Source organism: Selaginella moellendorffii, unplaced genomic scaffold, assembly GCF_000143415.4.
Source record: "Selaginella moellendorffii unplaced genomic scaffold, v1.0 SELMOscaffold_5, whole genome shotgun sequence".
NCBI classification, from domain to species: Eukaryota; Viridiplantae; Streptophyta; class Lycopodiopsida; order Selaginellales; family Selaginellaceae; genus Selaginella; species Selaginella moellendorffii.
Window position 1 is genome coordinate 3,541,010 of NW_003314266.1, and position 15,249 is coordinate 3,556,258.

At 41.7% G+C, this 15,249-nt stretch overlaps 2 protein-coding genes across 5 annotated transcripts; both read left to right on the top strand.

Annotated features, from left to right (window-relative positions):
• Positions 1–1,526: 1,526 nt before the first annotated feature.
• On the top strand, positions 1,527–5,208 carry LOC112344652. Of its 4 annotated transcripts, none has more exons than XM_024669815.1 (4): positions 1,527–1,998; positions 2,048–2,198; positions 2,364–4,737; positions 4,804–5,208. In XM_024669815.1, the coding sequence occupies exons 3-4, from the start codon at positions 2,413–2,415 to the stop codon at positions 5,071–5,073; spliced, it is 2,595 nt and encodes an 864-aa protein (XP_024525583.1). In that variant the 5' UTR covers positions 1,527–1,998; positions 2,048–2,198; positions 2,364–2,412; the 3' UTR covers positions 5,074–5,208. The 4 variants fall into 4 exon arrangements, with proteins under 4 accessions (XP_024525583.1, XP_024525582.1, XP_024525584.1 ...); XM_024669814.1 differs by having other exon boundaries at positions 2,052–2,198; XM_024669816.1 differs by having other exon boundaries at positions 2,107–2,198.
• Positions 5,209–5,321: 113 nt separating this feature from the next.
• On the top strand, positions 5,322–6,471 carry LOC9659399 (peroxygenase 2). Its single transcript, XM_002964943.2, has 6 exons — positions 5,322–5,514; positions 5,585–5,734; positions 5,798–5,883; positions 5,930–6,024; positions 6,080–6,202; positions 6,256–6,471. The coding sequence occupies exons 1-6, from the start codon at positions 5,403–5,405 to the stop codon at positions 6,401–6,403; spliced, it is 714 nt and encodes a 237-aa protein (XP_002964989.1). The 5' UTR covers positions 5,322–5,402; the 3' UTR covers positions 6,404–6,471.
• The last annotated feature ends 8,778 nt before the right edge of the window (positions 6,472–15,249 follow it).

Below are 15,249 nucleotides of genomic sequence, written 5' to 3' on the forward strand. Positions count from 1 at the left end.
CTCTCGTCTCCATAAGATCCAGTAGCAGAGTCCGAGCAAGGCTTGATTGTTGAAATGCGGACCTCGTACACGAGGTCCCCCATTTCACTAATCAAGCGATCCAGGAAAATCCACACATGTAACAGTTTGGTTTTACCAAGGGTTACATATGATGGTTCGATGAAAACGATTCACGAGATTCTGTAGCCAAACAAAGGCTGCCCCTTTGTTAGAACATTTCAGCTTTCCTATGTTTGGCAGGAATTTGCTCCTTTTAGTGACGCGGAACAACATACTTCATGCGCTCTTCATTTAATTTTTTTTCTGGAAACAGCGTGGTTATGATTTTTGATACGGCAGACGAACAGCTGATTTCTCTTACTCCACTTCCTTTTTCTCGCAAGTTGCAAGCTCTCTCTGGCCGTATTTTTGGTATTTTGATAACAGATGAGGTTTTTCATGTTCAGAATGCGCATCACACAGGCAGCTTTGCATTTGACTTTTAGGATTAGCACTGCTTGTGAAGTTGATCTTTCATCGACCAGAGAAGATCAGACTGTTAATATTAGTTTAGCTTCTCTGGAGATGGCTGCTGCCATACTCTCTTTGTCTTCTGGTCCATTGCAGGCATACGAACGTAGCAAAAACATTTCCCTTCACAGAGGACGAGGTACAATTCGTTAGCATTTTCTTGTCTCAGATCTCCAAATCAGGTTCCTCTCAAAAGATTATAAACCATTGCTTTGCCTGTCGTTTAGCCAAGGTTTTCGCGACAACCTTTGAAAGCTCTTCTCGACCATCAACATGAAGTTCCCTTCTTTCCAAATCGCTCTAGAGCTTGTTTACACAAATTCGCAGATGAACATAAACAAGGCAGGTACAGGCCACTGCCGTCCAAAGTACTGTTGCTCCAATTCTCACGTTATTGTTCCTGGTGTAGAAAAAGACGTAGTGGTACCACCATTTTACTGGAAGAATCCTTGCCTCTGGCGTGCATTTCATTTCGGTTTGCTGCCTTCAAGGCTTGGTGGTACCAGCGCTGCGCTGCGAGAGCTCCGTCGGGAAGGCCAGGGCGTGATACTTGGCGTGCTCTACGTACAAATAAACTGTCTTCCACACACACTAGCTAGAAAAGGAAGGAGAAAGGTATGAGATACCTGTCTTTCGCGTTACACATAGTTTTCCTCCAGCGCTTTTGCGTGTTTTCTGCGAGGTCCAAGCTATACATCCAAAACTCATGGTTTGATTTTTCTTCAAATTTTTAGAGTTTTTTGGTATTTTCTATCCATCGTGAGAAGCACCAACAAACGGAACAGCTCAAAGCGTACCAAAACGAAGGAAGTAAAAAAAAAGGATTTCCGCAGCATCAACGTCACTGGAACGTGCAATAGTGTCAGCGAGAAGGCAAAACATTATTTAGATTCGCGGTATATTCTATTTCGTACGGTTTCTAGGGCATGTACGACCTCCCGCCAAATTTTCTTTAATCCTTCTAGAGGGAGTCGGGACCATATCATGTCACTCGTGCAATGCTATAGGTTGGTTATAGCTCTCCAATTATGTGTTCTTGGGCATAATGCGCGAGGGCGCTCGTTTCTCCATGCTGGCGCGCGGCGCCTTTGCTCGCTATGATCGATATTTTAGGTCTAGGGCGCTGATCGGGTCGCGGCGTAGTGTAGCGAGCGAGTGGCAGTCTCAATCTCATCATCTTTGATTGATTGATCGATCTTCTCTTCTTGCCCAGATTTCTCCCAGAATCTACATTTATTTGCTCGAAATATGGCCCTGGGCCCTGGCAGCGCCAATCTTTCCAAGAAATCTCGCGAGGTACCGGCATTTACTCGGATCAACAGTCAAATTTCCGGCCATGGACCCCTTTCCTGTTCCGTTATAGAGCGATCGCGAGCAATGGCGCCGGGTAGGATTTCTGGAAGCTGTGATGCTGCTGGAAACACCTAATCCGAGCAGCCGAGCTGCGATTAGGTGCCGGGCAGGCGGTCTTGGCGTCGATCAACGCAGGTATGGTGTGGATCGTTTCTTTAATTGTAAGACTTGATTATTTCTCTAGCTAGGCAGTGCGTCGGGATGGATGAATGAATGGATCTGGAAGCTTGTGTGTTCTTGCAGGCGGTAGCTCAAGAAAAAAAATTCTAGGCAAGAGTTTTTTTCTTCGCGTGATATGGCGACGAGACAGACGACGAGCCAGCACATTGTGTCAGGTGCCACTTTTTCTTGTCTTGGTTACCTATCGTCGTTATCACACCTTCTTTTTAGCCTGCTCTTCTTGGTTTGCTTGTTTGATTCTGTGTCTTCTAGGATGGCTAGCTATGGAGCTTTCACGAAGGCTCTCACTCACCCACTCTCGTGTGTGTTTGTGCTTGTAGGATTTTTTTGAGATAAAAGGAGAAGAGGCACAGTTGGGTCAGGGAGATCATGCCCCCGTCGGCATCGAAAGCTCCAAATGCGACCGGAGCAGCGGAGGTAAGATACTCTGCTGCTAAACATTCGCCACTTACACCACCAACGGATCGAGCCAAGGGGGGCCAGCAGCAACATCACAGGCATCCTTTTCTTCTGCCCCAGCGGCAGCAGCAGCAGCGCCAGTCTAGCTTTTCCCTGGGCTGCATTTTTGATAATCCGGTAGCGTTTGAAGACTCTTCGTCGGGTAGAAGGAAAATTGACTACACCGGCATCTCTAGTGAAGCCAGAATGGACATGCTCGAGTGCCAGATCAAAAGCGTGGACGCTTGGAACGGTGTGACGAGAGCGCCGGACTTGGTTTCCACGGCACAGCAGCAGAGGGAGCTTAGGATGAAGATGAAGATGAAGATCCAAGCGCAGCAGCGTGAAGCCAAAAGGTGGAAACGGGATGGTGTGGGGGCTTCTCTTCATAAACAGGCAGCGGAGGTGGAAGACGCGAGCTATGATCCGGCGAGACCAGTGGCGATCCAGACTTGTAGGCGGAAGTTGTGCCTCGATGATCCGTTGACAACAGCAACGACGAATGACAAGGCAGGCTTTGACACCCCTCTTCTGGACGACTGCGAAATCTACTCGGACATCTCGGACTCGGTCCCGGAGGATGTGGGCTTCACTGGTTTACCAGCGGCCAGATCAAGGAAGGAGGAGCGGAACACATCCGGGTTTTGCACGCCAGTTCGTGACGCTCTACAGTCGCGTGCTTGCTCGCCGATTAGTGACGATGGGACTGCCTCTTTGAGATCACTAAATGCTCTAGACAATTCCATTGAAGCAGGCTGCTGTGGCATTGAGCTTGAGGATATTGGCACCGACACTTCGAGAAGGGAAAGCTTTCGGTCCTTGAAAGCTTGTGCCACTGCCCGAGAGGGGCCTTACTTCGTCTATCCAGGTTGGTCCATGTGGAGTAGGGAGCACTCGTACAGGTCCCTGACACAGGATAGTCCGCTCTCCAAGAATTCTTGCGCCCCGTCGATAAAAAACCTCCCGGGAGTCAAGACGCTGAGGGCGTCCCTCCGGCAGCACCTTGCAGCGGCAGCAGCGGGACAACGTCACATATCTTCTGGATCCGTGAAGAGATCTTCTAGCACCAACACCAGATCGTCGACAGTCTCAGAGAGTACCTCTATAAGAAAATCACGGAGGGGAGCGTCTACAGCAAACGTTGCTTCGAAATGTGGGAAGTTTACTGTTGTTGAAGAGGCCAGAGTGCCACTGTTGAAGCCACAGAGGACGGTGAGAAAGCACTTTTCTCCGAGAAAGCACTGGGAGCCGGTCACGTTTTTCAGGAAGGGGTTGAAGTCCCTGGCCTCGAAGGGATTCCCGCACGATGGCTTCAGCTTCCCGTCGGTATTCCCGCTTCCAGGATGCGGCCTTCCTCGGCTCGATCAGAGCCACCTCATGAAGCCAAAGAGGTTACTCTCCGAGAAGCGACGAAGCCTGCTAGAGAAGATCCAAGACTCCAAAAACCTGGACACGACCACCTCTTTCACGGGCTACCTCCAGTGCATCCTCCGGCATGGCCTCACGAGCTACAGCTTCTGGATGGACGAACTTGACGAGGTACTCGTGGCGCGGCTAGAACAGGGAGATCGTCGAGACAAGTGCTTCTCGTTTTATACATGCAAAGGCAAGGACAAATCCGGGTGGCGGCACTGGCAGAAGATCCGGAAGCGAGTCGTCAACTTTATCGGGACGATGAGCTTCTCCTGCTGCATATACACGGAAGTCGACCTCAAAGGCGAGGTCATGCATTTCATGGACTCGGAGTTTTCACTTTTTGACGAGAGGCAACCAGCAAGCACTACTCCCCACCGGCGGACGCACCACTCCAAGTCAAGAGTTGCGTCATACTTGAAAGCTCTCCTGGGAAGCCCGTGGGAAGGTGGCGAGCACAGCGACGCAGGGATGAAGCCCAGGAAGGAGCTCGCAGCGATGGTGATCCGGGTGCCGCTGGAAGTGAGAAAGGCCAGCGTCACGGTTTCATGCCATCACGAGAAGTTTGCGCTGGAGAAGACGTCGTCCACGACCACGACGTGGAGCAGCATTGTGGGGGCCAAAGGCGAGAGCATTCACGTCGTACTACCAACAGGGGATCACGGCAATCCCACTTACGGTCTGGAAGGTCCTCGGCCCCTCGTGGAGCGATGGCGGTCTGGAGGACTGTGTGACTGTGGGAGCTGGGACTTGGGCTGTGGGATGGTCACGCTCTCCAAGGACAAGGACAGCAGCAACAGAGACAACGCAAGCTCGAGCTCCTCCTTGAATCTCGTCGTCGAGGTGAGGAACTCTTTGAGATCGTTTCAAACCTCTGGAGCTCATGATTTTTGGAAAAACTTTGGACAGGGTGTGAAGCGCAAGTTCGTGACGATGAGTTTGTCCCCGTGCCGCGAAGATGGTCTCTACCGCTTGAGCTTCCAGGGGCCGCTCATGGGACTCCAGGCATTCGCGTCGGCCGTGGCGATCCTCCACAGCAAAATCCACACTGGCGGAGAGGTGAGATATGGCAGCGCTAGCGAGACCAAGCTTCCCGTCACGCTCATCGCTCGTCGCGACAAGAGCTTGCGATCGTCGTGCCATCCAAATCCGCCAGTCTCGCCCATCGAGAGACTGTGAGCGCGCGCGAGAGAGAAATCATCCATATCACTTGTATAAAGCCATATCATTCTCCACGTGGCACTACTAGGCACTGCCACGTGGCTGTACTCTCATACTTCCATTAGGCGGTAAAGGGCTTTACATGCCGCCACATGGCAACGTCGTGTCAGGTTGGCACTTGGTAGATTCCACTTGCCACGTTACATGGCTGCATGCTCTTCCATTCACAAGAAGCTTCTCGTTAGCCCTATGCTTTTCTTATACTTTTGCGGGTTCTTCGTTCTCCCTCGCATTTTTCTCTCCTCTCTTTTTCTTTTGTTCTTGCAGATTTTTTGGAGCACGCAGCGATGGCTATGGAGGCTCGCAAGCGCGAGGCGTTGGAGACAACTGCTGATGGAGCGCCTGTGACCAAAGAGCACAGGGTGGAGGCCAAAGACTACGATAGAATTCCCAAGCCCCGTGAGTTTTTCTTGAGTTTTCGTGCTCTGTAGAGGAGGTTGTTATCTTTTATTCTTGGTTTTAATTCCAGATGTTCCAAGAGCTTTGTTCGCTGTAGACAATGACCATCCGCTGGGATCCCCCGACCACGATCACTCTGGATTGTCTGTGCTGCAGCAGCATGTCGCCTTCTTTGATCGCAACAAGGATGGGATTGTTTATCCTTGGGAGACTTTTCAAGGTCTGTGCGACGATGTTTTCTTGTCTCATCGAAAATTTCTAAGTTTTCTGCCTTGATGTCCAGGCTTTCGAGCCATCGGATTCAACTTCGTGTTGGCGTTCATTGGCATGCTTTTCATCAACGGATCCATGAGCTATGCAACTCTCGAGGTTGGAATTTTTAGTTTTAATGGGTTGATATTGTGTTTTTTTCTAGAGCTGGATTCCGTCGCCCTTGTTTCCCATTTACATAAAGAACATTCACAAGGCAATGCATGGTAGTGACACTGGAATATACGACCATGAGGGACGGTAAGAAATTCTTGCGCTACTTATCAGACCATGGATCTTCACACTTGATACACAGCTTTGTTCCTGCAAACTTTGAGCAACTCTTCGACAAGTATGCTACACACGCTGATAGAATGTCATACAAGGAGATCATTGCGATGACTCAAGGCCAAAGAGATGCGTTTGACCTGTTTGGATGGTAAGAGATTTCGGTCTGTTATCAGTTAAGAGTTGTGATCGTTGTTTCCTTAGGACTGCCAATAAGTTAGAGTGGACTGCTACATATTGGATTCTTGGAGAGAAGGGCTACATGTCTAAAGATGCTATCAGGGCAGTCTACGATGGGAGTGTTTTCGAATATCTTGAGAAACAACACAAGCATCAACAGAAGTTGCAGTGAATAGTATTAAAATGTCTTTTTGGTTTTTCTATTTTTATTAAATTTTAAATAGAAAAAGTTGGACATTATAAAAGCTTTTATCATTTAAAAAAAAAAATTGGAACTAAAATATATATATTTATATGCAGAAATTATAATTATGTAAGTGCTTAGAATATAGAAATGGAATATAAAAATGTGTATATTAATTAGCTAAAAACCCTGATCCAGAGTGAAATTAATTTAATGGCACTACATTAATATTAGTATATGGCATTATAGCCATATACTTAGACTTCACATCAACCCCTTCTCTTAGAATGATGACAAGTAGTTAAAGTTTTTCTGAAGGAATATTAAAAGGAGGCATTAATGGATCTGTAGATGGTATCAATTATTATTAATCCCTTTGTATGAAATATTTCAACCATTGCACAATTTTTGAAGGATTGGCTTGTTAAATATCACACCAAACTTTATTAAATTTGCAGTCTAACTTTTTGCAATATTTGATATAGTCCCTTCCATTGAGCAAAAAGCCCTTCAAACAAATCACATATATAAAATTAGGAAAACGAATTAACACTAAATCATTTATTTTGTACTTTGTACGTGGATGATGATGGAAGTTATAATGTTGTTGTTGTCTTATTTGTATGCAACCTAAGTATTCAGCAAACTTTACTCAAATCAATAGAAGAATGATCCCAAGACTTAACATTGGTAATTCATGGCAATTGCGACTCAACTCCATTGATAGTATTAGATCATGACTATATAAGAGTTTATATGATGAAGCATCAACAAAATTTTGCATGTTATATACCAAAGAGACAGTAAATAATCATTTCAATCCGAATGTTGAAAGTTCATATACTTTGCAATCATTCTTTTGAAGATCCAAACAAGCCATTCCACTAAACCATATGACTGTGGATGATAACCATTTATGAAAGTGTGGTGTATCCCTAATTGAGATATTAAAACATGAAATACCTTATCCATAAATGCAAGACTGTTATCTGAAAGAATTTTCTTTAGACAAGAATACTGAAACACCACTTGATTGATGAGGAAGTATTCAACAGTGGTTGTAGATATATTAGCAAGAGCTTCGACTTCCACCTAATGAGTCAAATAATTAGAAGCAATAATAATATACTCATTGTTAGCTGTCGATTGTGTTAAAAGGCCCTATTAGATCAAACACTACTAACTTAAATAGATAGGAAATTGTAATTGATTTTAGCCATCTTTTGCAGCATGAGAGGGAGTATTATGAATTTGGCACTAAATGCAACTACATACATATTGGATAATAACATTGCATTTCTGGCTAATAAAAACACTTGTGTAGCTTCTTGGTCACACAATAATGCCCTATATGCCTGAATAAAATAGGAGAATTAGGGTAAACATGGAGAAAACATAGAATAAAGATCGAAGGCATCATTAGCTATAAATGATTATTAGAATCCTATAAGTGACTAAATTTTTCCATTCTACTTTAGTCACTTAACCACACCTCTAACCACTTAGAGGAGTCTCATTCACAACCTCCATAAATCCCACTCAGGACTTGGGGCTTGTTAGCCTCGAGAATGGCATCCATGTCACTCAACCTTTGCACTTGGTCTCAGTGCTCCACGTGTCCGGTCCCATGACCGACACCCCAAAGCACCACCAATGTACCAGTCTGTTACGCTAGACCATGCCCAATCACCTTGGTCACATCGGTGGTACAACACCACCTGCATTGCAATCTCGTCTCTCCAAGACTGGGCCATCCGTCCATAAGTGGTCATCCCAGATCCACTCTTTAGCATCCTTAAGATGCCCACAGACATGGGGAATAGCCTTCCCTAATATCTCCTTTCTGGTCCCCACTAAGTCCCTTTCTGTCCTTGGCCATGTTTGCCAACACTGCTATTGGATTAGAGCCCACAGGCCCGACCACTAAGTCCCACGGTCCTCTAGGACTTCCTCACCGCACGACTATATCCTTGGTCATTACACCAGAGGACTACTCCTCTTCCTACAACATTTCGGAACATTGTGGCCTTACGCAAGCCTCGTGGGTACTCTCCTCGCCTTCTACCTTTGGGTGCTCTAGCCATAGGCTTAGAGCGAGGTTCCGTTGAGCCACACCAGGTATCCAAGTAGGTAGTGCCACCCACACTTGGACTGGGAGTATCGGCCAGTCGATCTCCCAGGGGAACTAGAGCCGGCTCTTGAACACTTCACCAAACTACCTTGCTTGTCGGTCCGTATTCACTCTAGTCTTAGACTTCCTAGTGGTCAGTTCATCACCCAACACTAGGTCTGGCCTTCCTGGGCCAAACTGGCCTTTCCTAGCCAAACTAGCTCCACTACAGTCCTCCCCCTTACTATACTTTTGGAGCTCACGAAACCCCCTAGGGTCTGGGAGACGAATGCTTTGGGCTTTCACCCTCTCAGACTCGAACTCGGACTCGGACTCAGACTTAGACTTGGACTTGGACTCGGACTCAAGCTCGGGCTCGGACTCGGCCTCGGCCTCGGTCTCGGTCCCAGTCTTGGTCTCGGTCTCGGTCTCGGTCTTGGTCTCGGTCCCGGTCTCAGTCCCGGTCTCGGTCTCGACCTCGGACTCCATCTTGGGTCCTTCTTGGACTCCATCTCGGATTCCATCTTGGGTCCATCTCAGACTCCATCTCGGACTCCGTCTCGGACTCCATCTTGGACTCTATCTCAGGTCCATCTCGGATTCCATCTCGGGTCCATCTCGGTCCATCTCGGACTCCACCTCGGACTCCAACTCGGGTCCATCTTAGACTCCATCTCGAACTCCATCTCGAACTCCATCTCGGATTCCATCTCGGTCCATCTCGGTCCCCATCTTGGACTCCACCTCGGACTCCAACTCGGGTCCATCTCGGACTCCACCTCGAACTCCAACTTGGGTCCATCTCGGACTCCATCTCGGACTCCACCTCAGACTTTAACTTGGGTCCATCTTGGACTCCATCTCGGACACTTCCACATGTCATATGTTGGTCCATTTGGGTCCCTTTTTGGAGCCGTATTTATTGCTCGCTTCATGCTCGTTCCTTGAGCATTGCGTTGGGAGTTCCACTCCCGCTCTCAACCTTTCAAGTCGAAGGTTTTTAATCCAAACGTATTACGCTCGTTTGGCTTTTGCTTCGGCCACTACCACGTGGCACCCTTTCGGCTCCTCTTTGGGGCTTAGGGATTTGTGTCTCACAGATCCATCCCCACAAAATAAAGAAGGTCATCCTTAATGTGATATTAAGTATGTAAATGCCGAAATGACAAATCATAAGCAAGTGATGTAAAATTCTTAAACCCATTGTGAAGACTTTAGATCCATAGCTCAACGTTTTAAGCCTTACAAACTTCATCAATAGAAGGTAAATCTTGTTTTGCACCTTGTGGACACTAAACATCAAATACAACAACCATAGAATCGTCGTCTAAAAATCCATAGATGCTAAAATAACAAACTCATTAGAAACATGAAAAGAGAGTGAAGAAGGAAGAAGAGCTCGAAAAAAGGTGTCAATATTAACCATAGGATTCTCTGGGCATTGAAAATTGTATATCTAAAGCTTCAAAGCCTATCAAGCAGTATGACCAGTTAAGTTCTTTCATTTTAATAATGAAGTAACTACAGCATAATTATTTTCTAATAATATTTAAGAACCATATAAATAAATATGAAGTTTTTCAAAACCCCAAACTACTACGAAACACTCTTTTTTGTTGTGAAGTAATTCACCTCTACCAGTTATAATGTATGGCTGATGTATGCAATAGGATGGCACTGATTAAGCATATTTGAGCTCTCTTACATCAATATACCTCCAAAATTGATATTAGAAGCATCCATATGCAAAATAAAAAATTAAGTGTAGTTAGGATATGCCAAAACTAAAGGAGTTGTCAATAGCTCTTTGAGATATTTAAACGCTCGCTCACAATTTACAGACCAAGTGAAAGACGATGTTAACAACTTTAACAATGGTTGCAATACTGTAGTATGATAAAAAAAGATGACCAATGAAACGACTAAGATATTACACTTTGTCTAAGAAGTGTTGCACATATCATTCACATATTTTGGAGTAGAGAATTTAAGAAAAGTCATAGGTTTATCAGAATTAACTTACAAACCTTCACAAGAAATATTACACCCAAGATAAGTGGTGTCTTTGGACCCAAATACACACTTTGATCACTTCAACTTTTAACTAACTTCTCACAGCTGATTCAACATTTTACAAATATCATGAATGTGTTCCTCCCATGTCCCCTCTAAGTGGATCAAAACATCATTAACGAAGTCAGAAATCACCTCTGCCATATTACAAAGAACCTCGTCTATCATCCATTAGAAAGTTGTTAGAGCATTGTTTAAATAGCATCACCAAGAATTCATACAAACCAATGGTATATGAAAAGCAGTATTAGAAATATCTTCTTTAGCCATTAGCACTTGCCAATACCCAGAAGCAAGATCTAACTTGGTGAACTAATAACTTCTTCTCAGGTGATCCAAGAAATTAGTAGTGTGAGGAAAAAGGTACATATCCGAGATTGTCACTTTGTTTAACCGACGATAGCTGATGGAGAAATGAATACTCCCATTAGGCTTTGTCACAAGATAGGGTTTATAGGCCTAAGGACTTCATGACTTTCGAATAACACCTTTTTCCAACATCTCTTTAATGTTTGTATGTAAAATCTTGATTAATTTTAGTAACCGACGATAAATAGAAACCTTGATTGGACAAGAATCCTCAATTGGAATAAGATGACGTATTACAATCTTGGCACCAGACAATACATCAAATTCAAAGAGATCGACATACTCCTTTATAAATTAGTCAACCATTATAACACAAAGACAACATAAGAGAAAGTAATAAGGAAGCAAAAGTGATGGAGGCAAAAGTGATGGAAGCAAAGGTAAAAGTAGAAGGACAAAGAGGAATAAAAGTGAGAGGAATGGAAGAAATATAAAAAAGTATGAGATAAGGGGGAGAAACTTTAAAAGCACATTTAGCATAATTGCATTGTAACCAATCTATACCAAGGATGAAGTTAAAAACTTAACTCGGCACAACCCACAATAACTATAATATAAGTTTGAGATTGCCCACACACACAATTAAGTTTGCATCATCTAATGCATATGTGTGTGTACGATCATTGCTATAAAGAATGAAAACTAACTCTACCACACAACATAAATATAGATGGCAATGTATGGCAACAAACTAAGCAATAGAGGATAAAGTTGAGCTTGTATCAACTAATATGGAGAGAATAATAAGAAACTTCTTATTATAAAACAAGCTTGGAAAATAAACACTACACAAATTAGTGCCAAGTGAACCCTTAATGATACTCTCGAAAGAAAAATGGAGGGGTTATTAACTTATTTGAAGGACCTTCTGCTACTAGTGTGACTCTTCATTTCCAAGAAGCACCCTAGTGTCTAGACCTTCTACTGCAACAACATTAATAGGACATTATTGACACCAAAGTCTCCACCCAAGAAATGAAGATTGCTAATTTACAAAACGCCAACAACGCCTATAAGTGTGACCAACTTCATCATACACCCAATAGTAGACATTATAGCCATGATTATATCGATGCCCTTATCCTAAAACTTAGACAGCAATAGCATCAACCTCTATTGGAACAAGACTATCTCTTATAGGAAGTAGAGCGGAAGGACATGCAGCAAGAATTGGAAGAGGTAATGTCTTATAACATTGTGTCAAGCAAAGAATATTATCAAGTGTAGCTAAAACAAGTGTATGCATAAGTTTTATAAGATCTTGATGAAATGCTAGCCACAACATTCCCAACTTGATCCGCTTTGATATATTTACCTCCACACAAAACAAGAGGTTTCAGAAACAAATGTGAAATTGCATTACTAACTCAAATTGTAATGCACTCTATTTCTCTCCCATGAAATTAACTAAAAAATGAGCAATTATTTAGTGAGAGAGTCCTTAATGGCTAATTTATTCCCATTTATCCCCTAAAGTTCCAAGGATTTACGGTGACAGTATATCCAAATTTCATCCTATAATCACATGTGTTACATAAATGGCCCTAGACGAAGACAATGCAACTATTGGAAAGCATCATCACAATCGCCAACATGTCCAAATATACATTTGAAGACATCCAGGAGAATGCTCCAATCCTCATAAATAGCTATGCTTAAACTATTGTACCATTGTAGCATTGTCCTTTAGAGACATATGGGAAACTCACTCAAACGTTAAACATTATCCCAAGAATGATATGTGGCAATCATTGTAAAGTGATAAAACCAATGGTACACATCATCCCTAGTGTAGCGCATCTTATCTCTCTCCCCTTATCTCTCTCCCCTTAAACTAACTAGAAAAGGGGCAATTGCTTGATGAGAGAGCCCTTAGTGGCTATTTTATCCCCATTTATCCCCCAAAGTTCTAAGGATTCACAGTGATAGTATATCAAAATCTCATACCATGATCACATGCGCTACACCTAGGATGAGCTCTAGTCAGACACAAGGATTAACACCAAGAGCAAGAGGAGTTATACCATATGCTATATATACCACCATCAATTGAGTTTGATTATTTAATTGTAACCACATAGCATCAAACAACTTGCACCAGTTGTTACTCTAAAATCAAAGGAAGAAAAAGCTACTGCTTTGCCATGAAGATGAATAAAAAGAAAAGTCAAAAAAGAAAATTTTGAGAAAATTATAAGGAAAAGGAGATTTAGATGATGCAAAAGCTAGATCTAAACCAAAATCCCAAATTTAAACATTCTTTAGAAACAATCAAAGCTGCCCATCACCTCCACTAATGTGAGTGCATGGAATATAAAAATGAAATACAGAAATGTGTATACCAAATAACCCAAAAACCCTAATTTATATACAAGAGTAAGTGGTCTAAATTGAAACCAATTCAACAGCTATTAAAATCCTAATATGCTAATATTAGTATATGGCATTGTAGTCATACAGTTTTGGATCTAAGTGATATTACCAAAATTATTTATTAATATTTAATTATATACATAGATAAATTTATTAATTATCATATTAATAAAAATATTTTATAGATTTTAGTGTATAATCTTGTAATAAATACTAATATATGGAGTTGCCCAACTATTTGGGCCGTCAGATCTAACTAATGGCAGCTATTCAATGGTTTATTTGTCAAAGGGTTATTTTTTTAACCACATCTTAGCAAGTAATTGTGTTGATGTTTGTGTAAGCTCCTGAGTTTGGACTTCCTGGGAGGTCACCCAACCCAGTACTATTCAAACCCAAGGACGCTTAACCCTAAGTATCCCAAGACCCTTAACCAATTGGAAAAGGGGGTGCATTTTTGTTCATGGGCCTTTTCCCTCTATATTTGAACTCCTATGGATTGTCTCTCAAGTTGTTCCCTTTAGTTGCTTACAATTTGCTATTAACAAATGGAAAGTTGCTAATTGCCTAGAGTGAGAGAAGAAGGTGTTATGATGTGTCACATGCAATATGTTGATCAACATTGACACTCATGGACACTTGCTATTCTCTAAGGAATTTAATAGTTTTTTTTGAAGAAATATATCTTCAATTTTTCTTTCAAAGTACAATATTTGTTTTTTTTAATTCTGTTCCAATTTTTCTTTCAATGTAACAAAACTATAACAATTAAAACAGTGTTTTGTAACTGGGAAGCATATGCTAGGTAATACCTAGTTAATATCATTTAAGATATATTAGTCTTTTCATATTAGTTTAATGTGAATGCCTAATATAATACAAAATAATTTACTGTGTATTGCATGCAATAATGCTTGGTTTGCTTAATAATAGTGTTATTCTTATTTATTAATCTAATTGATTAAATGGAAGTTTATAATTATATAAACATGTTTACAAGATTAATCTTATTAAATATCAACCATTTGATGGTAGAATAAACTAGAATATACTAAGAAGTGTTTAGGAAATTTTATAAATTATAAACATATTTAGAAATTATAAATACAAGATTAATCTAAATGAAATGGTAGAATATCCTAGAATATCCAAGCATCTTTTAGGTATATCTCTAGTTTTCTTAAGCAAATCAACAAATATATATATATATATATATATATATATATATATATATATATATATATATATATATATATATATATATATATATGATTAGCCAAAAAGCCTTATAGGTTGAATTGTAATCAATCTGACAATTATCAAAATCCTATTATATTAATAATAGTATACAACATCGTAATTGTATGCCCAAGCTTCACATCATCACTTCCTCTCAGAAGGAAAGTTCTCATGTTGATGGGTTGGGATCTTGAGGAATATAAGAAAAAGACACTAATAGATCTGTAAGTGATACAATTTATTCTTAATTTCTTTATATGAAGCACTTCAATTTTACACATGCATAATTTTTTAAGGATCAATATGTTATATATTATGCCAAAGTTTATAAACTTACAATCCAACTTGCTATAATACATGACATACTAAGTAAAGAGTCTTTTAGACAAACCACATATTATAAGATTAGGAAAACAAATTAACATTAGATCATCCACTTTATACTCAACAAATGGATGATTATATAGGACAATTATGAGGTTGTGAAGATAAAACTAATGTATATATGAATGTTCTGTTATAGAATTATAATTAATGAACATATAACACCAAATTCTTCCATTGATTCCAAATTCGGACACCTGATGCAAACATACTTGATAGGTCTGGCCAGGGCCCGAAGCTATCTCTTGTGATTACCAAGTGCAAAACCACTTAAAGAATATGGTAG